Raw genomic sequence first — 26,351 nt, forward strand, 5'->3', positions numbered from 1 at the left:
TTCATCCCTGCCTCCTCCTCATTTATCTTCCTGAAAGGGACCTGCTGGTAAATGTCTTTGCAGCCTAGCTATAATGAAGCCAGATGTTCTTTTAAACCAAGTATTAAGCCCATTACAGATAGCGAGCGGTCTGCGTGCCAACCTTCCCCTGCCACGGGGCTGATGCTCGGCGTGAGGGAGGCAGGGCTGGCTGGAGCTCTTCATCTGGGAGGGCTCAAGTTGACACCAAGAACACTAAAGGTGAAGTTGCCACGCTCTGCTGCGCCCCGATTGCTCCTCCGGCTCCCAGAGGCTCTCGTAACAACAAAACATGCTAGAGGATCACAGGGGCTTTGCAGATTGATTGGGTTGATATTAAAAAAAAAAACCCCAACAACTCCATATCGTGTTGTTTTCTCGGTTTGGGAGCAGCAGGGAAGAGGAATGAGGAGGAGGATCTGCCTTTCCCTCCCTGCAGAGGAGGTGAGGTGGGCACACACAGCCTGCACAGGGTCAGGCAGCTCTGGACTATGCTGCATCCCATCATCACATTCCATCACTGCATCCCCAGCCCACTGGAGCCAGGCAGGGAGGGTGGTCCTTACTTTGTCAGTTCTTCTTTGTCATTTTCTGTTTCCTGCTTGTCTTCCTCCTTCTCTCCCTCCTTCTCTTTTTCTTTCTCTTTTTCATCTTTCTCTTCTTGGCTGCTCCGGGGCATTTGCTGCTGCTGCAAAACAAAGGACATAAAATAAACCAAGCCCTCAGCGCTGAGGAGGACACAGGGCAGCACCTGGGCCAACCCAAACAACTGCTGGGAAACAATGCTGGGGGCGAGTGGCCAAGAGGAAAAAGAGCTCTCTGCAGGCAGAGGGTGCAGGCAGGGCTGGTGGAGGCCAAAAGCCTTCCAGGGAGACCAGAGGTAGTTTAGGATCAGGCATGGCTGCTGCACTCTGGCTCCTGTTCCAGGCAGTGGGACAGCCCAAGCTGCTTCCCTGGGATCAGGCAACAAGCAAGGATCTGATGTGGGGATGAGGCAGGGAGGTGAGAATTACCCTCCCGTTCTTGCCTGGCCACATGGGTGGTGATTTGCAGCCAGGGGATGCATTTTGCTGGAGCATGAAGGAGACAGGGCACCAGTGACACCCCGAGGCTCAGCAATATCAACGCTTCTGATCTTTTCCCCAAACCTCTGACACAGCCCACGGGGAATGTTTGTGGCTCTGTTTCACCAAGCAGGAATGGTGCCCTCTCTGCCCTCTCTGCAGCACCTGGCACCTTCAGCAGAGGCTCTGACCCCAACGCCACTGCTGCTGCTCAGACCAAAGGCACCATGGTACCCCAGGGAGAGACACAGTGATTATTATAGTTCTGGATTTTGTTTCAACAGCTGCAGGAAGGAGGTTGCTGGGGAGGCCTGGTTCCCCTGACCTCCCTTCCCTCTGGTGACCAGCAAACGAGAGGCATTGAATAGAGAAGTAGAAATTAGAGACGGAAATGATTTATTAAACCATCCTGCTCCTGGCTAATGCAAGGCTGCTTGCTCCAGGAAACCCACTTGGGCTCACCCAGACCCTGCCCAGCCTGCAGGGCTTCCACCACCCCTTGGGAAAGGCTTTGGTGATGTAATGGGGAGTAAAATTGCCTTAAAACGGATTTATCAGCAGAAGGTGGCTGGTCTGGCTGGCACGCAGCCATACAGCAAGTACAGATGAGGTGTCCTCATATCCCTTGTGCCAGCAGGACTGGCCTGATCCCACTCTGCAGAACTGGGAGGCTGCTTCAAACACAGGCATCCTGCAGCAGCAGCACTGGGTGCAAGCAGAGCTCTTTGACCTCATGGGCTGGTGCTAAAATCAGAAGCACGGAGCTGTCAAATGGAGCAGTTTGAAGAGAAAACTTTCAGGCCCTGGTTGAAAAAGAGTCCTTAAAACCCAGGCACAGGCATCACTGAAACCCCACAGACTTTCAGTTCCTCCCTGGACAGGGGGAGGCAGCTGTGCCATCAGGATCCTGGCACGCTTGGCCAGCCCCTGGAGCACCTCTGCACACGTGCAGAACACAACTGTAATGCATCAGCTCACACTCCTCATGCTCTGGGAATTGCTCCGTGGGATGCAAGGCTGGGAGGTCCCAGGGGAGAGAGAGTCAGGGAACAGCTGGGATGAGCACTGAGTTCCACAGATCACTAAGGCTTGGGGAACAGGCTGTTTTGTGTAGCAAGTGGCCAAGAGAAGTGTCACCCCAGTGACTGGGCACTGCCCTTGTCAGCCCCCAAACCAGGGGAGAAGGAGGAGGGCAGTGGACAAGCTGGAACAGAAGATGGGGAAACCTGCACTGGCTGCAGAGGAGCAAAGGGCATCCATCATGTGCATTTCCCCAGCACTGCCCTGAACTCTCTGACTCTGAGTCACTCCGTGGTGAACCCTGAGTGCGGGTTCAGACCAGACAGACACCCATGAGGTGAGGGCTGTGACCTCCAAGGGCTGGGCAAGCAGCAGGACAGGCTCTGCCCCAGCCCTGGCCATCACCACCCATCTGCATTTCCCTCACCAAAGGTTTGGCAAGGGAGGGGAGCCCACATGAGGTTCACAGTATTTCTACCACGCAATTGCAAATATTTTCTTTTGAGGGATGGGAGAAACCCTGCATCCCAGAGAACTCAGCTCTCCTTCAGATTTAAACCCAGTTGTGAGCACACGAGTACCTGCCCCCAGCTTCAGGCTGGAGTGTCCAGGAAAGGTTCAGCATCATCTTATGCTGTCTCTACACTTGTCTGAACTAGGGAGCTGCCAGCCTGAGCAGCCACTGCAGGTTTTCCCCAGAGAAACAGGCTGGAATGGCAATGATGCCAAGGAGCTCCCTGTACCAGCCTGCAAACACAGGAGCAGGAAGGCAGGGACAGATGAGAGTGGCTTTAGTGGCTCACACAGCAACACAGCTGCCTCCCTGCAGAGGCATCTGCCAAGCTTTGGCATGATCAGGATGTGCAAACCCCACTGGGCTGGCTTCAGTGGGCCACAGCACATCCCTCTCCTCCCAAACGATTCAAGCCCGGCCTGGGAGGACATCAAATTAAGGCTTCTCCCAGTGCAGAGGCACATCTTGATCCAAGGATGCCCTCTAGTGATTGCCCTGCTCTGGCCACGGCTGGGTGCCCAGTGCCAGGAGTGACAGCCAGGTGGGATAAGCACCCTGCACCCAGCAGGACAGACAGGACAGGCCCCACCTGTCAGCCAGCTGAAATACATAAAACGGGCAGCATCATCACCATGAGGCCACGGTGGGAAAACCGACCCAGCTCCACCCAAGGCTGTGCTCATGTCTTCATCTGAGGAAAGGCTCCCAGCCAAATGGTGATCTGAACCCTGGCAAGCCCACGGTGAAGGCTTATCTCTTGTACTAGAGCTTGGCTGCAGAGCAGAGCACCTGCCAGACACCCCAGGAAACGCCTCTGCTCACGAATGTCCCCCTCACATCATAGCCAGGGGTACGTGCTGGACTGGAAGCTGCAGGGCTGGCACCGAGCACCCAGCCCTGGGCGGGGAGTGGGCGCCCCGGGGTGCTGAACCAAGCCACTTCAGAGCTCAGCTACAAATGTCACCCGCAGACAGGACATCCCGCAGCCATCCCCCATGGCAGCTGCCCCAGCCATGCTCCAGCCCAGACCTCGGCCTGGCAGGGGAAGGGGACCGTCCCCGCTCTCGCCACGCTGCCCCCGCGCTCTGTGGGGAGGCTATTCTTAGTGCTGGACACGGACCAGCTCTGCATGAGTCAAGGGACGGGACGCCATCCCAAAGCGTGACGGGCCAGGAAATGCTTCCCCAATTACCAGCTGATGTTTCCCTCTGATTCACACCGCCCTGCCTAGAGGTGGACTGGCAGGTGGGTCAGCCCTCGGCGCAAACCCCAAAGGCCGGCACCAAAACTGCTCAGCTCCCGGCAAGCTTACACCTCTCTCCACCTCCACCTCTGCCATCCTGGGGATGAGGCACTCCACCTCCCAGGGACGTGCTCCCCACCTTGCACACGTGGGCGAAGGGACGTGCCCGAGGCCAGGTAAGATGCCTGTGGCAGAGGGCAGGGCTGTCCCTCCCTCCCAGGTCAGACGCTCTAACGCCGGACCGCCCTTCCTCCTCCTCCTCAGCATCGCTGCTGCTTGTTTTTGCTGCCGACGCATCCTGTTTATTTAAAAAAAGCCCCGGGACAAAATCGGACACGGGACGCGTGAGAGAGAGAGGCCGACCCTGCCCCAGGTCCAGGGGGACAGGCGGCCTCCTGCGCTGCTCCCTAATCACAAGCACTCTCAGCTCCGGCCCCGGTCCCGCCGGGCGCGGAGCAGGCGGAGCGGCGCAGAGCGCTGCCAGCTCTCCCTTCGGGAACAGCCACACACGCTGCCGCAGCGCCCGGCTCCCGGCCGGACCGGCACGGCTCGTCCTGCCGCGGCACGGGGAGCTCTGCTGCCAGAGAGCTCCGTCTCCTTGGGGACACGCCGGCTGCCATGTAGGAGCGGGACGGGGCAGTGCCGACCCTGCTGAGAACCGACTCGCTGCGCGTCCCGACGGCGGGACAAGCGCGGAGACAGCCCCGGCGAGGAAGAGGTGCAGCTCCTCCCACTCTGTTTACTTCCTCTGCCGAGGCACTGCCTGCTTCTGGAAGCGGGACCAGAGGGCAGGAGGAGGTGGGGGAAGCAGCTCCCCACCTTTGCCCTCCCCAGCCCCGCCGTGAGACGCTTGAGCCCGTGGCAGAGAGACGGTGAAAGGAGCCAGAAACCCTTTGGCAGCCGGCAGCGCGTCCCTCGCCTCCGAAGCGCCCCGCTCGCACTCTCCCCGGGAGCTCCGGCCCCTCGTGTGCCCCGATCACTCACCTCCCCGCTCCCCGGCTCCCGCGGGCGGCCGGTCCCCGACAGCCCCACGGCCGGCTCCCGGCCCCTGCTCACCGCCCAGCCATCCGGGCGCGCTGTGCCTTACGTTCTCCGGCTCGGAAGGCTTCCTGACGATTTGCATAGTTAAGCCGTAAACTAACCACAACATTCCTCTTATGATTTTGCAATCTGCTGGAATAACGTGGTCGCTCTAAGTCGAGCGATGAATCATCATCTATAAACCACAGCTCTCGTCACCGCGGCTCTCAGCGCTGGCTGCAGCCTGCGTGATTAATCCGCCAGGATGCCAAGCTTAACCTACGGTGCAGGGCTATTTATTTTCCAAACTTGCAAGCCTCCAGAAAACGACCGCTGCTGCCTTCCCCATCCCCTTTGTGGCGAGGTGCCCCAGGCTGTGGCAGGGGACCAGGAACAGGGACCTCCCTTATTGCCCATAGGACATCCCAGCGTTAACCACTGGGACCGTGCACCTTGCAACTGAGGCACCCACGCCCTCCTCCAGCCCCTCCTCACTCCTTGTGCCACAGCGCTCTCAAAACATGCACCAAAACACCACTTTTGCCAGCAGGAATGAGCTCATCCCTGGCAGTCCAGCTCCTGAATCAGAACTACCAGCTCCCGCCACCCCAAGGACACCACTTGCTGCTGGATATGCTAGTGGGGAACTGGGTCATGCTGCTGGTACTGAGAGAGTGCCTGTCCCTGAACCTAAATGTCACTGAGGCTGGCATCTCCTCTCTCCCACACCAGGTTTCAAGGCTGCCTGCACAGAGGATGCCATTTGGTTGCTAGCAAATGCATCATCTTCCCTGCCATCATTATGGTGCCCTGGGCTCTTACAGGAGATGGAACCACCAGCTCCCGTTTGTTCCTTAAATCAGGAGGGAGCAAGCCTGTACACCCTGGTGCAGAGGGAGCTGTGCATGCCAGGCTGAGCTGCAAGGCACACGGTTTTGGTGCCACTCAAGCTCATTCCCAGCTACTGCAGGCGGCGAGCTCCGGGTTTTTGTTTAAAGGCAGCTCTGCACCCTTGCCACAGTCTCACTGCGGCAGCGCAGGGACATGTGCCAACCCTCTCCCCAGCATGTCACACCAGAGCCTTGACAGGGACTTTGGAGGGAGCTGCATCCCACCAGTGTGAGCCCCATAGCCTCAGGCAGCTGGGAGCACCCACTCAGCTGTGCCGCCTCTCCCACGTGCAGGGCACCAGCTCTTCACTTCCCCAGTGTGTGACTTCAGATCAATGGCATTTATGATGTTCTCCAGGGCACTCAGCTGCGGAGCAGGCTCAGGCCAAGGTCACTGCACGCAATCAGGGAGTTGCAAATTAAAACCAGCTCGAGATAAGCCGAAGACAAAAGGCCAATGCTATGCTGGCCAGGAAAGCCTAGGGTTTGCTTTGCTGCCTCTCCAGGAGGCCCAGCACAGCTGCCATGGCTGTGGGCATGCATGGCTGCCTGCTGGCATCACCCTGCACATCTCACAGGGTCCTGCACTGGCACCACGGGGCAGGATGCTCCATGCTCTGTGCAGTACAGCCAGCAGGACTTGGCACTTGGCTCTTACCCCCTTCCCCAGCCCCACAGGTTCTGTGCAAGGCATCTTTGCCAGGAATGGGGCTGGCACCATATCTGTCTTTCCACCTGCTTTCAAGCTCTTCCTCTGGCAGGTCACACCAGAGAGAGCCAGGGCAGGGATTTGGACACAGAGCACCCTCAGCACACTGTTCAGGCACCCAAACTGCCCATGGAATTTCCTTCTTGCCAATGCCACAGCCGAGGCAGAAGCACCCACCTCTGAGGTTTGATATTGCACAGCCACTGCAAACACTGCTCCCTGCATGTCCTTATCACCTCCTGCTGCAGGCTGGATCCACAGCACAGGAAGGATGGCTTAGAAATACATATGTGTCATGGAACCAACCCCCAGGGCCTGGAGCCCCTGCCCCAGTGCTCTGGAACACCTCAGGCCTCGCTGCCACCCACGGCCACGCAGCCTTGGCTTCTCACAACTGCGGCACCCTCCACTCATGGGAGAAACCACAAAGCAAAACAAGCCGCTGCCAAAACAACGAGGGGAGGAAGAGGAATGTCTGCCGGCAACTCGGCTTTGATTGCTTGCGTCCCAGGGCTGGGTTTGATGCTGTTGGCTGAGGAAGCAAGTCCAAAAAATCAAACAGCCAGGCTCAGATTTCATAAGAATGACAGAGAGCACGGGGATCACTCAGCGCAGCTCAAACTGCGACAGCTCTGAGCTGGGCTGCTCCTCTACCAGCAACACACATTCATCACATGGCAGGGATGGAGAGCACCGAGGCTGTGCCCAGTGTCCCAGGACATATGGACACACCCTGTGCACACTCACCAGCACAGCTCTTGGGCACCACAGGCCACCAAACACGGCCAGTGCCAGCAGCAAAGCACTGGCAGCTGCAGCCAGGCTGCCCTGCCATGCCCTGGGAAAGCCCTGTGCCATCTCCCAGGCTGCTGGTCCTGGAGCAAGCAGGGTCCTGGGGGCACGCAGCACGTCAGGGATGAGCAGAGGGGCTGGCAGTGGGACTGGAGTGATGCTGGACCCTGCATCACTTGTCAGACCACAGGACAAGCATGTCTGGGTGCACTCACCCGAGTGTGGGCTCGTCTCAGGCAGCACTGGGAGCCTGCTGGGCTCCAGGAGGAGGAGGAACACCTCAGGCCTCGAGGTGAGGTGTTCAGGAACCGTTCAGGCAGGGCCCAGTGTGGCTCAGGCCAGCACAGCTGGCACTGCCTCCTCCCCACTGCTCGCTCCATGATACCACGGAAGCACTGAAGTGATTTTTTACAGGACCCTGCTCACCAGATCCTTCCTTGAACCACTGAGGGCTTTTCCATAAGAGGAAATGTTTCTTTTTCTGGGTCGCTGCTGAGTTTTTTAAAAAGTGATTTGATTGCTTGTGAAGGGAAAAATGACCCGAAGGGAAGAGAGCATAACGTTTGGAAGCAGCGGAGATGAGCCCCCGCTCTGTCCCAGGCAGGGAATACGTGTTTTCTCTTCCCTGTGGTTTGCTTTACCCTGCTCCCCACTGCTCCCAGCCCCTTGGCCACACACCGACCCCTCTCCAAGCCCTGCCAACAGAGGAAGGTGCCAGGTCAGCAGTTTGTGGCATGCAGAGCAGCATCCACACACGCCATGAACAACCAGGGGCAAAGCAAGCTCTGTATCCTTGTAAAAGCAGATTTCTGGGATTTTCATCCGTGCCTGCTTTAGAAAGCAATTTAGCAATGACATGACCTATTTCCCATCCGTTCCTAGTCAAACCTGGATCACAACAACAGATAAAACAACTCATCCCAAAATCCAACCTCTTCTGTGTCCTGCAGTGAAGATGCTGCAGGTCCCTCGCTGGGATCAGCAATTCCCAGCCCAGATCCCAAACCCTGCCCCAAGGAATACTCACGTGGGCAGGGGCGTGGTGGAGCACTGGCTGGGAGGATACATCCACCTGCTGCTGCAGAAACACCAGTCCCAACCTGGGGGTCACCTCACTGAAGCGACTGTTTTGTTATTGCTACCTGCAGATGGGATCAGCAGCACGGCAGAGCCCGGCTCTGAGGGCCAAAGGGTCCATCAGCAGCCTGTGCCAGGGCTGCCCCTGAGGAACGTGGCTGTGTGTCCCCTGTCTGCTGATGCCTGTCCCTGCTCTGAGCCCACGAGTCTCCCTGCTGTCCCTGCACTGTCACCAGCCCACATGGGGACCTGGGGACCGAGCAGCCACCCTCCTGTGGTAACGCATCCTGTGATTCTTTTCCCAAATATGGCCATGTTGTTCTCATTAAATCACCCCCAAAAGTGCAGCTGGGATTTCAGGAATGCAAGTTTCCATTGTGTTTGCCCGATTGTGCTGCCTGGAGGGGCGGCAGGGCTGCGGGAAAGCTGCTGCACCCTTGTGATGGGGGAACAGGCACAATGGACCTTCTAGGGCACACCTCGGGGAGCAACAGGAGTCCACACTGAAAGAACAGGTGCCAAGGGAGGGCTACAGAATCGATCTCAACTCTCTGTGTCTCACACCTCATTCACCTGACATAAATCTCTCTGGTGACTGCAGGTTTAAAGAGTGACAGCCTGCCCTGAGCACCCAAGGGACAAACACTCTGTGAGATGTTTTTCCTGTGAGGCCACACTCGAGCAGGACCAGGACCACAGGGTCTGACCAAGTTCAACTTCACACTGGTCCTGCAGTCCCAGCCTGATTTCCTGGGCCATCAGCAGCCCTGTAACACTGCAGATTTGTCCAGAAAATGAGCAAAATTAAAGCCCTTTTATATCCCAGCAGTGACATTCCACTGGCAGAAGATGAACCCATGCCCCAATACTGACATCCCTGGCACGATTCCCAACCAGGCAATCTCCATCACAGCCTGCCCCTGCTCATCCACAGATAATTTCAGTGCTGTTTTAGATACAACACTCCAGTCAGCACAGCTTTAAGTGCCTGCAGAATAATTTCTTGGTTATTTGTGGCACAAAGTTTACTGGCCACATCCAGGGCTGTGTCTGTATGATGTGCTGCATGATTAAACCAGGATTTTGTGACAAGTATTTCCCTGCTTCTGGAAGAGAAGTTGTCAAACCCTTTATCACTAATGAGGAGCTGCTCCTTGGACTGATGAAGATCAAATGGTTCCCAGAAACAAGCATCATTCCTTTCATCAGCTGCTGCGGTTACCGGAGCGGGAGCCCTTGCACAATTTACAGAGTTAGAATAGTTTGCTGAGCTCTGGACCTGATCCCTGGGGAGGGAGGAGAGGCACTGGCATGACAGCATGGCTGGAGCATAGCAAGAGATCTGCTCCTGCACTGGGGACAGGGTGCAGGGAACCCTGGAGTTGTGGGCAGGCACAATCTGTAATCCCAAACCCTTGCCAGCCCCTGCTGGTGTGACAGGGCTGCTGGTGGCCAAGGAAACCTGCTTGGCCAGGTTTTTCTGAACGCTCCAGGACCCATGGGATATCAAACCTGGCCAGATCCTGCTGGGACAGCGCTTCTGCCAAAAAAGTAAGCGGGCTGTTTATAAAAAATCTGGGTTGGGGCTGTTTATCCACGTCGGTGAGCGGAATGGTTTGTGTTTGGGGAGGGCGGGACAGACGGCGGGACGGATAATTCGATTTGGGTTTTGGCAGGGGACAGGGAAGAGGGTGGGCCTGGGAAAAGGCTGTGGGGCTTGGCAGGGGAGAGGCAGGTCACACCGTGGGTCCCCGCCCTGCCGGCACGGCTCTGGCCCCGCTCTCGCTGCAGGAAGGGGGGTCTGGGCGGCTCCACTCCCCCGGGGGACACGGAGTGAGTCCTCGAAAGTGTCGGCACTAACACACGGCCCCCGGGCCAGGGAATACGTGAGCAATGTCTGACAGCAGTCCGAGGGGCCGGCGTGACGCTCTGTCCGGCGGCTGTGTCCCTCCACCATGACTTCATCCCCCTCTGAGTCATCCCCAGGGCGGGCAGGCGGCTCCTCCAGCCGCCCATGGTCCTCCTACTGACAGACTGACCATGGTCCTGCCAACAGACTGACCATGGTCCTGCTGATGGACTGACCATGGTCCTGCTGACAGACTGACCTTCGTCCTGCCGACAGACTGACCATCCTCCTGCCGACAGACTGACCATCCTCCTGCCGACAGACTGACCATCGTCCTGCCGACAGACTGACCATCCTCCTGCTGACAGACTGACCATGGTCCTCCTGCCGACAGACTGACCATCCTCCTGCTGACAGACTGACCATCGTCCTCCTGCCGACAGACTGACCATCGTCCTGCTGACAGACTGACCATCGTCCTCCTGCTGACAGACTGACCATCGTCCTCCTGACGGACTGACCATCGTCCTCCTGCTGACAGACTGACCATCCTCCTGCTGACAGACTGACCATCATTCCTCCGACAGACTGACCATGGTCCTCCTGCCAACAGACTGACCATGGTCCTGCTGATGGACTGACCATCGTCCTCCTGCCGACAGACTGACCATCGTCCTCCTACTGACAGACTGACCATCATTCTGCCGACAGACTGACCATTGTCCCACTGCTAACAGACTGACCATCGTCCTCCTGCTAACAGACTGACCATCATCCCACTGCTGACACACTGACCATCAGCAGCTTTGCCTGGTGGAATGACCACCCACCTGCCCACCCCAGCAGTATGTGGCTTTCCCCCCTGCCCAAGAATTCACTGGCAGGAAGCATATCTGGCACGCTACAGCTGTTCCACTACCACAAGGGCAATGTTACTCCAAAATCAATGCAAATTTACTCTGGAATAAAATTCTCGCACTCCAAATGGAATAATTATGTTGAAGTAGAGTCACTTTCCTTCCAGCCCAACACTTGCGTTCCCACAGCCCGACAAAACAGCTTCCCGAAGAATGAAGCACACAGTTTTGGTGTGCCTGCTATAGAATTTAGAGGTTTCACAGAGGGACACTGAAATACCCTGAAGAGCAACTGCCACAGACCCTCAGTTGTATGAACACATCACCACAAGGATTTGTCATTACAAGCTCATGCAAATTTGTGCTTATTACTGTACACTGACTATTGGATCAGGCTGTTTTACTATGGCACAAATCCTTTTTTTTTTTTTTTTTCCCCAGCGAGAAATGACAACGAGGAAGCTACTTCTCTTCCCATCCATTCCCCTCCCTTTGCAGGGTTATACTGCCTTTTCATACACAAGCACAGAGGATTATTTTAGAAAGATCTTAATCTCAGGAGCCTCAATATGATGCATCGTGACCCCTTGGATGTGGGTACCTTCCCCTGAGCAGTGCCATGGAAGGCGGAGTGCTGGGCGCATCCTGCCTCGGAGTGGGCGGCTGCTCCGTTTTCTGACAAACTGGAAGTGGAATCATGTGAAGTCCCTGCTCTTGGCAGGAGATTTTTTAGCAGTAAGTAGCAGCTTTATGAGGAATATCCTTTGCCAGGGGACCATCAGCCAGGGAGCAGTAGGATTCTTATTTTTTAATGGACTTTTAATAAGTAGGCCACAAAGATAGTCTCGACACAGAGTTGCTTTTTTCTGTGTGTAATTATCTCCCCTTCGCTCTCAAGCTCCCTGCAGCCTCCAACAGCAAATAAGACCACCAACCTCTCTGTGAGAAAAGGAGCAAGAAACCAGCATAGGGCCACTTGAAATGCTCTTTGTATCAGATCTCATCCGCTCTCCTCTCATCTGATACAAAAACCAACCTCTCCTCCCTTCCTCTAAATTAATTAAAGCTCAGCTTTTGGTGTTTAACTGCTTGAACTTTTACCAGCAGGAAAATACGTGCTCGGAGCACAGGCAATGCTGGGAACACGATGCCATGCCTCCATGTGCTATAGGAAGGCTGTTCTAGGATTCTGTCTCCTCCCTGCACATTGCCCATCCCTGTGTGTCCTCTGTCCTTTATCCTGTCACCATCTCTAGCTGCTGAACGGGGCAGGTAATGGCAGAGCTGGCAGTGCCACGTCAGCCCAGTGCTGCTGCCCCTCAGTCACAGTCCTCACTACTCACCAGGCCACTTGGAAAACAGAATGAGAGACCTGCAGGGACCTGCACAAGGTTCCAAACAATCCAGGATCCCGTGGGAACAAGCAGGAAACAAGCAGGGTGCTGGCTGAGCCTTTGGAACAGGTTACTCCCAAATGAGCACTCCTGCAGCACAGGCAGAATTTGAGCTGCATCTCAAAAGACTCACTAAGCAAAATGCCACCAGGAGCAATCCCTCCATCCCAGCCCTCCAGGTTTGCCAGGATCTGACCTCTCCCACGACGGTCTGTGCAGTCACACACTGACCCAGCCCAGTGTGTGGAAGCAGATCCCATCAGCACAATGCCCAGGGGAGACCCTGGCTCCCTGAAGAGGTGCAAAGGAGATGCCTCACTGCTCCCACCAGCTTCTGGTAGGATTTTTAACAACATATTCATCCCTTTATTACCTTAAAATGCCACTCTAAAATGAGTCTCTCCCCAGCAGAGCCTTCCTCTGCAGCACAGACCCCAGCCCCTCAGCAGCAGCATGCCCTTCCCAAGCCTGCACCCAGGCCCTTCCAGCACTCCCCTCATGCAGTCTTGCAGGAAATGGATGCAAATACTAGAGGTATCACAGCACAAAGTGTGAGTTTCAAACCCCCCAAAGATTTCTGTGGGAGAGCTGCTCCAGGCTGAATGCAGCAGCTGCTGTTCTGCACCTCTCTCCTACTGTGAATCATGCAGCCAGTCCTTGGCTCTTAAAGCCTGTCTGAACATCCCACCTTCCACCTGAGCATCCAACAGTAATGGGAAATATTCACTGTGTCGCTCCCTCGCAGACTCAGGGGGGCTCCTCTTTCAAAATCAACGATGTTCTGGCTGAAGTCTGCTCCAGGGGAGGTGTAAATTGTTCCCTCTGGTGAGATTCCTACTTGCAAAAACAGTCCTACAGGCGATGAAGCAAGTCCCTGCCTCTAAAGGCTGGCACTGAACAAGGCTCCAAAGGGCAGCACACATCTCCACTGCTCAGGCTGGATCATGTGGAAAGCACCGTGGGAAATTCTGCAACTGGCCATGCTTTGGATAATTTCAAAACCCAAAACACAAATAGTCCCTGCTGGGTGCAGGATGGGCAGGTCTGCGGGCTGCTGGGGTAGGTAGGCCAATGCAGAGCAAAGCCTCTCTCTCACTCTCCACACTTGCTCAATTTAACATTGAAACCAGAATGAGCTGTGCTAAATGTCTCCACCGCTAACAAGAAACAAATGTGGCCTCATGTTCTAGTTGCTGTGATCTAACAAAACAGACCATGGTAAACACTATAAAAATGTACTGGAGGGAACCACCCTGTGTTTGCTGGGAGAGGGACTGGATAATCTAATAGGGCTTTATCCATCTCTAATGTCTCTGAAAAAAAGAAGGGAAAATTGGGCCCTGTCCATGACATTTGTCATGTGCTAGCTATTCTGATGTCTTAATGCTGCAGAAATCAAATTGGAGTGAGGCTACCTATCTGCTTCCCAATCAGGATCTGGGCCCAAGTGCTGCTTTTTATGGCCATGCAGCGTGAAGATCTGCTGATGTCAGTGGTGTCACAAGCCAGGCCAGTTTTTCCATCCTTATCCCCACATTATCTGGGGAGACAGTCCCTTTGTGGCCACCTCACTCTCCTTGTGACATGAATAATCACTCACTCCATGGCCCTGGGGATCTGCCAGCAGGACCTGCCTCTGCCTGAAAGCATCCATGGGGATAAAGCACCTTCCTGAAAGGTTAGCACTTATCTGTTCCTGGGTATCGTGGTATCAGCAGCAACACTGCCAAGGTCGGGTCCAGATTTGTATCTTGGCCATGGTAATGGTAAGGGGTTGACTCAGTCACCTCTTGGTGCCCTGGAATCCGCTCTGCCCTTAAACAAAGGGTTAAGGGTCTCCACTAGCTTTAGTGCCAAATCTGCCAGCTCCATAGGAGACCCCCACGGGGATCTTGGACACCCTCTGGCACTTCAGATGGATGTACTTTCCTCTGCTCAGGTGTCACCAGAAGTCACTGCCACCCAAGTCATTCTCCTTCCACAGCTATAGGAAGAGCCTTGGGCAGGCTCTGCAAAGCAGGAGCCTCACCCAGCTCCCAGCTGAGTGTCACCTGGGCTGCCTCTGCAGAGGAGAGAGACACACAGACCTCACTTGGTTCCTGCACAGAGCTCAGCCTGGCATGGCCAACCCCAGGCTACAGACACACAGCCAGGTTTTCCAGTCACTCCATTCCCTTTTATAAGCTTCTTGGATTTGTTTGTTTTTTTTTAAAGATACCGTGATCTTGGCACGGAGATGGACAAACGCCAACTGCCATTAACCAGCACGTTCTGAAAAGCTACACAGAGCACAACCACAACCCATCACAGCCTGCAAGCAACATCTCCATGTGAGGAGGGGGAAAAGCAGCATTCAGGAGGCTCAGAGAGCTCCTTGCTCAGCCTGAGAGATGACACTTCCACGCCAGCTCTTACCTGGCTCTTCCCGCGCCGCCGGTAGTTCCTTCTCACCAGGTTCTTGTAATTCTCATTCTTCTTGGTCAGGTAATAATAGAGGACACAGTCAGCCACCGTCTGCAATGACACAGGCAGGTCAGGGAACAGAAGGTCCTGTCGTCGTGTGCTGTTGGGGCACAGACCTCCAGGAGCAGCATTCAGAACTGGTCATCACCAGGTCTCCTGCTGCTCCTGAAGACCTACAGCCCAACAGCTTCCCCACATCTCCCTCCCTACGGCTTCCAGTGCAGCTGGAAAAAGGGGACAATGCACAGTGTCCTAGTAAAAAGGCTCAGCCCTGCAAAGGACAGACCAGGGCGGTCCTGCCGGCGTGCAGAGCTGGAGATGGGGTGCTGAGCAGAAATCACCCCGTGCTGGAGGCGAAGCAGGGCTGACCCCAGATGACCGTGGCAACCAGAGGCAGAAGAAGGAGCTGCCTGTCAGCCTGTGTTGCAGTTACACGAGGCACAACCTGCCACCCGACTGTCAGCTGGTGTTATTTCCACCCGCTAAGCGCGCTGGCTCGAGCACAGCGACTTTGTTGTGGCCAGACTGAGATCCCAGCGCTCAGGAGCTGCCATCCCAACTCCAGTGCTTGGCCCCACAAGCACCATCACACACTGGACACGTTAGGAACACAAGGAGTCACAGCCAGGACATATCCTGCTCCTGAACAGCACAAAGTGTGCCACGCTGGGAGAAGTCCTCTGCTGAACAAGGTGGGCATCTGAACAGCAACCTCGGGCTACCCCTTCACATACAGGATCAGTGGCTTCACAGAGAAAAATTATCCCCCAGATCCATCATGCCACAAGTCCTCAGGAGCTTGGGGCAGCTGCGTGTGCCCGGGGGTGCCCGGGGGCTGTGCTCACCCCATCCCTCTGCAAGGAGTAGAACCATTTGCAAAAACAGATTGCAACTTTTAAAGTGTTAATTGGATCTCTTTCTAATTTAGCCCTGATTATACACACACACACACGCGAACACAAAAACTTACAGTCATCTGTTCCAAGGGCTAAGATCACTATTTTTTTATAATGCAATTTAAAAATCTATTAATTCATTACATTGAGCCATACTTTGCATCTCTCTCCAACAGGATAATGGATGTGTTCTGTATCATAATTACAGCCTGATTTACAAACGAGTACAAATAAAATTAGAAGACATTTTACAGCTTGGAACACAGACTGGATTGTGAGCATCATCCAAGTCCCACCACTTTCGGCTTTATCGAGTGCAAAAGGATGAGGAGCCTGGGATCTTACAGCAACAGCAGCAGCATGAGGTGGCTGCTTGCCCTTCCTTGCTGCTTTGGACAGGAAGGTCAAGGTCTTATAAATTATTTCCCCAGCCTGAGTGATGAGGAATCAGAGAATAATTCAGGCTGGAAGTGACCTCTGCAGGCCATCCCTGAGAGGAGAGTGGTTCCCCCAGAGAGAGTGGACACTGTGTGTATGGAACGCTGCATGAGGCAGGCAGAGGATGCAAAGAACTAAAAGGAGCAGAGAAGCAGCAGCTTTTAAATGTTTTCTGCTCAGGGGAGTATTCGTGTGATGGACATAGCTGTGTTTTCCGGCTGGGTCTGTCCAGGATCTGCCCATATGGGACAAGAGACTCACTCCTCCATCAGGTCTTTTTCCCAAACCTTTCTTCCATCAGCCCAATTAACAGCAAAACCAAAAAGCCCAAGCAACACAACACACAAGGTCTAGGAAAGGCCAGGCAATTCCTGTGAGCAACCATTCCTAGACAACAAGGGGAGGTGTGTGTGCTTCCAGGGCACCCACCCGACCTGTTGGATGAAACGGGACTCAGTCCATCCTCAAAAACCTCTCTCCCCCTGAGCAAAAAGACCCCTCAGCTTTGTGCTGGGCAGCTGGGTGCCCACCCCCCGTGTGACAGCCTGGCTGGTGCAAAATGCCTGCGGGAGATGCTGGAAAGCAGCTCCCCAGGCAGATCACGGGGTGGGCTGGCCGCCCACGCGCCAGGCTGGCTGTGTTCACACCTCTCAAGGCTCTGAGCTCCCTGTCTCCCCGCAGCTGACTCAGTCCCTGTCCCTGCAGGGAGCCGGGAGGCGTCTGGACCGTGCCCGGGGCTTGGAGCCACCACCACCACCCACAGGTGCCCAGCTTCTTCTGGCAGCTCCAGCACCAACAGCCAAGGGATGGGAGGAGAGGCAGCACGATTCAGGTTAAAGCCAGGCAGGCAGGCTTACCTTCCTGTCCAGGAAGGATGCGATCAGGCCGAAGTTCTTCGGATGCTGCATGAACCTGCCGGGCGAGAGGGAGAGGGTTACTGTGGGTGCAGGCTCTGACCTCCTCACAGCCAGGCTGCCATGCCCTGTGTGCCCAGAGCAGCAAGGCCAGCTCCCAGAGGGACTCTGGGCTTTGAGAAAATATTTGTCTGCTGCTCAGCTTCCCAGAAAGATGGGAACTTTAAATTTAGCCCAGTGGGGCTGGGTTGGTTGGGAGCTTCAATGTGCAAATACTCATCATGGTGTGAGAGAGCAAAGGGGGCAGTGCCAGAGAACTGCTCAATCTCATGGCCACCCAAGCCTGTACCTAGAGCAGGACAGGGCAGGCACAGAGGGCAGGCACACTGGCCAAGGCCTCAGGATCTGGCAAGGAAAGGGCAAGGAATTGCTATCACACCCCACATCATGGCCATGGGTGGCCCCGGCGCTGAGCAGGACCCCGAGCCCTGCTGAGCTGTTGGGAGCAGCTGCAGAGGACAGGAAGGGAAACCCAAACCCCGGGAGGAAGCACAGAGCTGCCACATTGCTGAGTTGCTCAAGAGATCCCCGGTGGCACAGCAGCTCTGCTGAACGCTGCCTCATGCCCAGCAAGTGGAGGAGCTGTCAGCAAGCTCATCCCTGGCTCTGGCAGCCCGGGAGGGTACACTGCCCGCTCAGGGGAAGCTGTCCCCACTAGCAGAGATGCCTCCTGCAACAAATCCCTGTGCCTAGCTGCTGTGGAAGCCCTCGGCAGGAGGTGCTGCTGCTGGCAGCACAGTTAACCAATGCACTGCCAAAGCACAGAGAGCCTGGTGAGTGGTGACTTTGTGACAGGAGAGGTGGCCACCAGCACAGAGCCCCGAGGGGCTGAGCAGCCAGGATGAGCCACGTCCAGCACGTTCACCTCTGCCAGCTCCCAGGAGCTGAGAGCTCTGTGCCCCGGGGAAATGGATTGGAGGCAAAAGGTGGGAGAGCTGTGGTGTGGGTGTAACACGGGTAGGATATGGTGAGGAGATCCACGTCTCCAGCCCTGCCAGTGACTCCCCTGGGGCAACTGGCTGAGCTCTCTCCTGCTTTTGCTGCTCTGTCCCAATGCCAAACTTGGAGTCAAGGCACTGAGCTGAACTCAGGGAGGGCCTGAAAACTTCAGCCATGGCAGCAGGACATGGGTGTTGTCATCCACATTGATGCCATTCTTGATGCAGAGCTCCCAGATGGTTTGGGTGGCACTGCAAGATCCCTGTCACCGCAACTGGTCACCAGAACAAAAAAGAAACCAGAAATGCTAGAGGGGACAAAAAAAAAGGAAGAAAGCAAACCAGATGGGCTGCTCAGACAACCAACATGAGGGCACAGAGCCAGAGCTGGCTCCTCACTCTGCACACAGCACAAACCCAGGGCTGACCACAGGATGGGGTTTTCAAGGCCATGTTATCAATAGCACTAACACACTGTCAGGGGCAATGCAGACAACAATCCCCTCTTTTTCATGGGCCAGGCCATCTCCCCATAATGAGAGGTGGATGCTGCATTCTCACACTGCCCAGCACAACACAGCCTCAGTACCTGAGCAGCACCCTGCTCCTTCACCAGCAAACCACAGCTTCCCTGGGAGTAGGCCAGCAATGGGCTCTCAACAGAGACCTGAAATCCTGCCCAAAAGCAAATCAAATCAGGTTCTTCCTCGCGGTTATGCTCTGACAGCTAAAATAGTTCAGACCTGGAGCTTGTCAGCCTTGCAGCGCCTGCCTGTTTACTCCAAGAGCCCCTGCCAAGTGGGCTGAACAAAAGGTTGAACCAGGTTTTCCTGGTCTCAGGAGGAGGCCAGCTCTAGGTCACAATCATGGATGACACAACTCCAGTTCACCTTAAAAACCCAGGCCAGAAGCTGCAGCACAGCAGGCACGCCAGGCTGGGGGAGAGCTGGGGCAGCACTCCCTACACCACCCTCCCTACAGCTCCTGAATACCAAAATGAGCTTTGTGAGAGCCCTGAAACCCTGCTGTATTTCTGCCTCGAGCTCTGCATCACCCACGGTGATGACACAGAATCCACCGTGCACTGCAGGATGCACACACTGGGTGTGGATTCTTCCAGCCCCATTAGCCAGGCACAGCCCTGCCATTAAAGACCAAGTAATTAGCCTTTGCGTCATTTGTGGCAAGCCTGGCTGTTTGGAGTGGCACATTTTAAGGCTAATTAGCAATGAGGATTCTCCTCTATCAAAGGCTTGGAGCCGGTTTGCTTGTTTTGTTCTTTTTCGGTCCATCTTGGCAATTAATTATTTCAGCTGCAAACAGGAGGAGGAGAGATCCTGGGCACAGAGAGGCTTCCAGCACGGCTGCCCATAGGCCTGCTGGTAATCCACGGAGCCATCCCCTGAATGTCCAGAGGCCAGACTCAGTGGTGCTGCTGCTCAGGACAAAGTGCATCCAAGTACCTCCACGTCTCTCAGGTCCACAGCAGAGAGCACCATTAGAGCTCATCCCACTGGAAGCTGAACTCCAGCTCTGTTTTCACACTCACAGCACACTGGGGGCACCAAGGATACTCCAGCCCTCCATGGAAACACACCTGGATCCCCGCTGGGCTGTGGGACACAGGGGAGTCTGGATGTGAGACCAAGCTGAGCACCCACATCTCGGCTGACAGCACGGTGGTACCCAGGGAAGGAATCAGTGACTCCCCGAGTAATCTCACTTGATAGAGCCAAGCTGTTCTCAAGCACTGCTTGCAAACAGGAGAAAGCACCACAGCCAGAGCTGCACGTGTCTGATGTGGGAACGCATCCATGGAAACAGCAGCCGGTGGCAAATCCTGCAGACAGCAGGACACAGCACTGAGGAACAGGCACCAGCTGGAAGCTGCAGCCTGAGGGGGGTCTACATGAAGGGCTTGGATGTTGACAGCCCCAAAAAAACCCCCTGGACACACAGTGCCCAAAGGACAGCATGACAACCCAGAAAGGAAATGTGTATGGAGTGCCGGGTTTCCCTGGTGTTATCTTTAAACTGGCTGATACAACAGGGAATGCAGAAGCTGAAAAACTTCCTGTTCTCACCCTGCCACGAGCAGCCCTTCCCACAGCCCAGCACAGGGGCAGGAACATCCCAACCATACAGCAAGGCACAGGTTTCTGTGCAGAAGTATCACCCTGTGCCCAGGGGTAGAACAGCAACTCTGGATGTGTCCGTGGGGGACAAGCCAAGCTCAGAACGGGACAAGAGACTCACTCCTCCATCAGGTCTTTTTCTCAAACCTTTCTTCCATCAGCCCAATCAACAGCAAAACCAAAAAAGTCCAGAAATTTGGCTTGGGGAAACTGCTGCCTTAGTGTGCCGGGGCTCCAGCCGCAGCCCTGCACGGATCCTGCCCCACACTCCCCAAGGGCTGCACAGACAGAGTTTGTGTGGGCTGCACTCACTTTTCCCGGAAGGTCTCCTTCTCCTGCTCACTCCACATGTTCATCACCTGCCGGTCCTTGTAGACCTTCATGGGGTCATCCATGAGGCCGTTCATGTTGATGAATTTGATGCGCTGCTGGTCGGCATCGTAGAGCATGGGCGGGATGACGGCGAGCTGGCGCATCTGCTTCTCCAGGTTCTTTGGGGAAAGCACAGAGAACAGCTGGTCAGCACCACGGGCCCGCAGGGGACAGATGTTCCAGAGGAAAAGGACAGGAGGAGGAGCAGGAGAATTCAAAAGCAAGCACTAGACAGCTTTATTGCCGGCGTAATTGTAAATTAAACGCTGAAAGAGGCTATCGCACTCGGCCAGGAAACAATTAATCTTTCATTTTGGAATAAAAGGCTTCAAGATCCTGTGTGGAAATGTCTGACTTCAGTGAAACAGCTCCTGACCATGATGAGACCAAGTCTAAGCAGCAGTGGCACTGAGGGGAATGCTGACTCTCTCCCAGTCTCCAAAAGCCACAGGGAGGTTCAGCCCCACACCCCAACTGTGAGGGAGGTGGGCCAGCTTTGCAAAGCTTCCTGAAAGGGTGGGCAGAGGGAGGCATTATGTTTCCCTTCCACAGGAATCCTGAACTGCTCCAGGAGGTTTAAAACGTCACTGAAATGGGGCTGTCATTCCTTACTGCAACACCCTGGGACACAATCCGATGCCTTTACTCCATCCTATGGAGCACAAAGTTCATCCAAAGCCCCAGCTGCACCCCAGGACAGGACAGACTGGGCACACTGGTTTCCTTAAGTATTTGCAACAGAGAGGCCAATGTGATGTCTCATTTGTGCTGTCTTCTGGGACTGTCCCCTTGGCTGAGCTACTGGTGATCCCCTGGCACAAGATCAGCCTGTGGGGCAGAAGGGATGCTCTGGCCACCCCCCTTCAATTGCACCATCAGTCTGAGTCCTCCCTGTCACCTGGGATGTCATTGCTCAAACTTCAACCCTTGACCCAGGAAAGCCAGGTCTCAAGTGTTGCTGTTTTAATTTACAGGCAGATGCTGGTTCCTGGGAGAACAGTCATGGCCAACCCTTCCAAGAAGCTGCTGACTCTGGCCTGCCCAGTGCTGCTCTGCTTTCCTGCTCTGCCTGATCAGACCCAACCTCCTCCTCCTAAAACACATCTCTCTGCAGAGATATGGACATTTCAACACATGGGATTGCCTTCCCCGTCCTCACTAGGACACCTCCTGTTTGGACACTGGCTGCTCCAGATGTCCCCTCATGATGGGAGGTGAGCTCACAGCTGGAGCATCAACCTGGGTAACTGCAGACTGCCTCTGGTGACAGGAGAAGGCCCTGTGCAGAGCAGAGAGGATGTTGGTGGGAGCATTGCCTGCAGCTGAGGGCACAGGGCTCAGTGCTGCCACTAAACCCCACTAACCAGACCTCCTCCTTTCCAGCAATGTGCTGGGCAGGGCAGAGAGCTGGTCCTGCTGCCAGAGATGCTCCCCAGCTCTCACCTCCCTGCTCATTCCAACCTTGTGGAAGAGCTGGAAGGAGCTTGTCTCTCCTCTGAGACAAGCAAAGCAGATTTGGGGCTCAGCAGGTGGCTGTCAGGGTGGAGTTTAGCAGCACACTGCACAGGGGGATGGAGGCCATCAGCTAACACTCCACTTGGCCAGCACCTCTGCAGGGCTGTGAAATCTCCCTCTGCTTCCAAGCTCTGTGTCCCCCACGTTGTCACCTTAACTGGCTAAGGCCAAAGTGCCTGGGATCCCAGAGAGGGATCAGCAGTGGCACACAGGCAGCAAACATCCCAGCTATTGCTGGGCAATGGCTGCTCTCCCCTCCCAAACATGATCCATTCACTGCAGCTCGCCTCTGTGCCAAGAGAGTGGAACCCTTGTGAAACCAGATCCAAACGAAGCCGAGGTCACGGGGATGTTTCAAGATGAATGGAGCACTCCCAGAAGATGTGGGCCAACTGGCTCACGTACAAACCATTCATTCCATAGGATTCCCCTGTGTCAAGCCGCACAGCCCATTCAAAACAAAATGAAACAGAAAATCCCCTCCACCCAGCAGTCTGGGCACTGACCCTCTTCCCTTCCCTTTCCCCTTTCCTTTTCCTTTACCCTTCCCCTTTCCATCCTCACTTCCAGTATAAACCACAGCCAGGAGGTGTTTGTGGGGTGCCACCCAGGATGAGCAGCACGCTGGGGTTTCAGGTCCCTAAGAGACTGCCAGCTGCTGACAAACCCAACCTACTGGCCACCAGCTCCATGTTTTGCTCTGGCAGAACCATTACACAGCTCCATTACATCTCTCACATGGCTGGGAAGATGCTGATGCATATTAAATAAACCTCTGACTTTGGATCCTGTCCAGAAAGTGTTTGGCATCACGGTAATCTCCCTAACCTCAGTGGGACCTAAAGTTAGTGGGATTTGGCAAAGGACCTCACCATGAACTTCCCTTCAATCTTGTCTTGGCTTCCTCAGAGAAGACAGTGAGGGGTGCAGAGGAGGAGGAAGGAGAAGGGGGTCTCACCTCTTGTTCCGAGAGCCCGTCGATGATTTCGGACACCTCGTGCTCACTGCGTGCGGCTGACATGGAGAGCCCGCCACTGCCCCTCTGTCCTACCCTGCTGGGAAAGGCCAGTGACACACTCAGGCACTGATGCTCCATTTCACAAGCAGCAAACCACACTCAAAAGACCATTCTGACCTCCGTAACAGCCGCATCCCAACGTTCCAGCCAGGCCACCCCCTCCCACACTGTGGGAATGGAGCCTGTGTTTAGGGCTCGCAGGTCAGGAGCCTCAAACCACTTTCCTTACCTGTGTCAACTTCCTGGACTGCTAGAACACAAGGACACTTCATCCCCAACCACACTCTCCCACACATTTTCTTCTGTTCACCCCACCACAGCAATGGCACAAAGGTGTCAGTGTCAGCACCGAGCCATTAGCACCGTGCCACCACATCTGATTTGCAAATGCTGTGGGAAGTTTTAAATCAAACCCATCCATTGACATCTTTTCCTTACAGTCACCGCCACACATCCCAAAAAAATACAACTTTTCTTATTAAACAGGTAAAAAATTAAAACATTTCTCAGTACCATTTCTCCCTTTCTCTTTCAGACAAAATAAAGCCATCAGTTAGGAAGTTTGGACCCACCCAGTTGTTAGTGGGGCACAACGATGGGATGCTTGCAGAAGGGTTTAGGTTTTCTGCATATCAGGTGACCCCAGGCAAGGTGCCAGGGCTGAAATGGAAAGGACAGGGAGTTTTCAGCAAAAAGGGTGGAGAGCATGAAATCGTGTCTTCTCCTGGCAGAAAACAACATGACCTCAATTGCACTTCCAACGAGGAGAGGAAAATGGACAGGGGGTGGGAGAGACAGGGGACATCCCTTCCAGCAAGACATTTCTCTCCCTTCATATTCTCTGGTCATTCCAATAACCTCTGCAGATGTTTCTGCTCCCACCAAAGCATGTCCATGCATTAAATCACTAACATGACCAAATGCACCTGCAAGTTTTGCACATCTCAATCTGGGCACACCAATAAGGCAGGAATCTGTGCTGTCCCAGCCAGCTGGCCGGCACAGGGGAGCTACCCCTGATGTGGCCAGCTGGGAGATCAGCAAGAGAGGTGAGACAGGCAGTCACATTCCTGACATTTTTGCTCCTTTTGGCTCTGTGTTGAGCCATCCTGGGGAAAAACCAGCAAGACTCATGTCTGCTGGCTCCTCATTTTGACTAGAGAGGGAGAAACGGGACTGAGAGCCACCCCAACCCGCTCCTCCCGCCAACAAATCCCACGCCCATTCCCCAAGAAAACAAGAAAGGCTGTCTGATACCAGCTCAGCCCCTTCCTACCGCTTCTCCTCTAACCTCTGCATGCGCTCCTGCAGCTCGCGTTGCTTCCGGATCTCCGGGAATTGCTTCTCATAGTATTCCCGCACTTTGCTCTCTTTGGCACGGCGCCGGGGGTTATTCTCGATGCGCTCCACTTTTTTTTCCCAGGCCTCCATCAGCTGGTCATAGCGCTGGCAAAACTTCTGTTCCTGAAAGGGCAGAGGCACAGAGGGAGCTCAGAGACGTGCTTGGGAAAGGCGACTCCTCCAGGCTGGCCCTTGATGGCTGCTCGGGCTGAGCGTGAGTCATGTCGCTTAAAGAAATGTAATTTATTAGGACATGGACATGCTCCAGGGCCTGGGACCAACCCCAGGGTGAGTTCTCAAAACAGGCCATCAGGTACCCCCAGGCTCTTTCCTTCCAGACCAAACATATTTGGTGGAGCCACGACTCTTACACAGTGTGGCTTGGCTCTCACATCTGCTTGAGCATCCTCTGGCCAACCAAATGCTTGATTCAGCAGTAAAAGACTTGTGCTGGGGTGAGAGCCCCTGCTTCACACCTCAGGAGAGAGCAAGGTGCCTGCCTGAGGCCACTGAGCACGGAGGGACTGAAACATGGCCTTGGGAGGAGGCACAGGGGGCAGGAGAGCTGCTCCCCACCATGTGAGCAGCGTGTGCAGGGCTGTAATTCTGGAGTCACCAGTTCACTGTGCTGGGGACAGCCTGCCATGGTGCCCAAGGCCAGGCACCCCTTCCTACCCACACACACCAGCCCCAGCATTCACAGCTCTGTGCTGGCAGCTCCATGCAAGGGCCTGGCTCCCCAAAATCAAGAGCCAGGCACCCATCCCACAGCCATACAGCGTGGTGGCCTGGCCGCACACTCAGCTCCTTCACCACCCTAGAAAGCAAAAGTTCTTTTCCTGCTGCTGCTCTTCCTTTTTGGCCCACGTGACAAGGACAAGCACATCACCATTCACAACAAACCCAGGATCTGCAAAAACAGGGCACTGCAAAGGGTTTCCACACCATGTCCCCCCAGGTGACATCCTCATGGCACACCCACCCGGCCACCCACCAGGTCCAGCACTGCCCTTCTGACTGGTAGTTATGGGACAAGCCTGGTAACATTGAAATAAGATTTGCAATGCAAATGAGTCTCCTCCCATTACGCCCCAAATCTCCTCTCCCTCCTCCAGCCACTCTTGCTGGAGGAGAACACCGACACACAGGGATGGTCCATGTGGGATGACGCCTGTCTGGTCCCTGACAGCCACCACAGTGGCAGCAGAGATGGTGCCCAGCCTCAGCTGAGAGCATCTGGGGGACCAGAGGGGTTTTAGGGCTTCAGTTTGTGTCAGACAAATGCCTTCCAAGGCCCAAATCAGGATGTGAAAGCAGATGTTGCTCTAATAGCAGGCCCCGGGTCACTCCTGACCCTGACACCACTTTCCAGAATGGGTGGCTCAGCACCAGAGCACCCAGCACTACAACAGAGACACAGGAAATCCAGATTTCAAAGGAATAAACTCATCTCTTGCCACCACTTCCCCATGACCAGAAGTCTGAAGCTGCAGGGTTTCCCAGATGCACTTTGTTCTCGTCCCGTTTGCTTTTGGCCACAAAGAAAAATTGGGTGAGGTAAATAAACCCCAAACCAATGGAAATACACAGCAACCTGCAGCCCATGTCACACCAGTCCTGGCACACGGGTTTGGTTTGTCCATCCTGAACCTGGCAATAATTCAAGAACAGCAATGCATCTTTGATCTCCTTGGCCTTTTGGTGACACCTCAACAATAATGTGAGGCAGATAGAGCACCTCAGGCCCTAGAGCTGAGAAAGATAAACACCTTCCCCTGCAAATAAATCAATTCCCACTGGCATGCCTGGAGCTAGAGACTGTCCTGCCTTTCATGGATGCACAGGAGGTGCTTGGGTTTCATCAGGAGCTGAAG

General features: G+C 54.9%; 1 protein-coding gene across 1 annotated transcript in view; it reads right to left on the reverse strand.

The window, feature by feature from the left end:
- Positions 1-26,351, reverse strand: part of NCOR2 (nuclear receptor corepressor 2) — a 176,172-nt gene that overhangs the window by 56,290 nt on the left and 93,531 nt on the right. The window contains exon 15 of the mRNA XM_066331748.1: positions 585-706. Within this exon, the coding sequence (XP_066187845.1) occupies positions 585-706 (122 nt within the window). The remainder of the gene's footprint in view (positions 1-584; positions 707-26,351) is intronic.

The sequence above is a fragment of the Sylvia atricapilla genome, chromosome 17 (assembly GCF_009819655.1).
Source record: "Sylvia atricapilla isolate bSylAtr1 chromosome 17, bSylAtr1.pri, whole genome shotgun sequence".
Taxonomy (NCBI): domain Eukaryota; kingdom Metazoa; phylum Chordata; class Aves; order Passeriformes; family Sylviidae; genus Sylvia; species Sylvia atricapilla.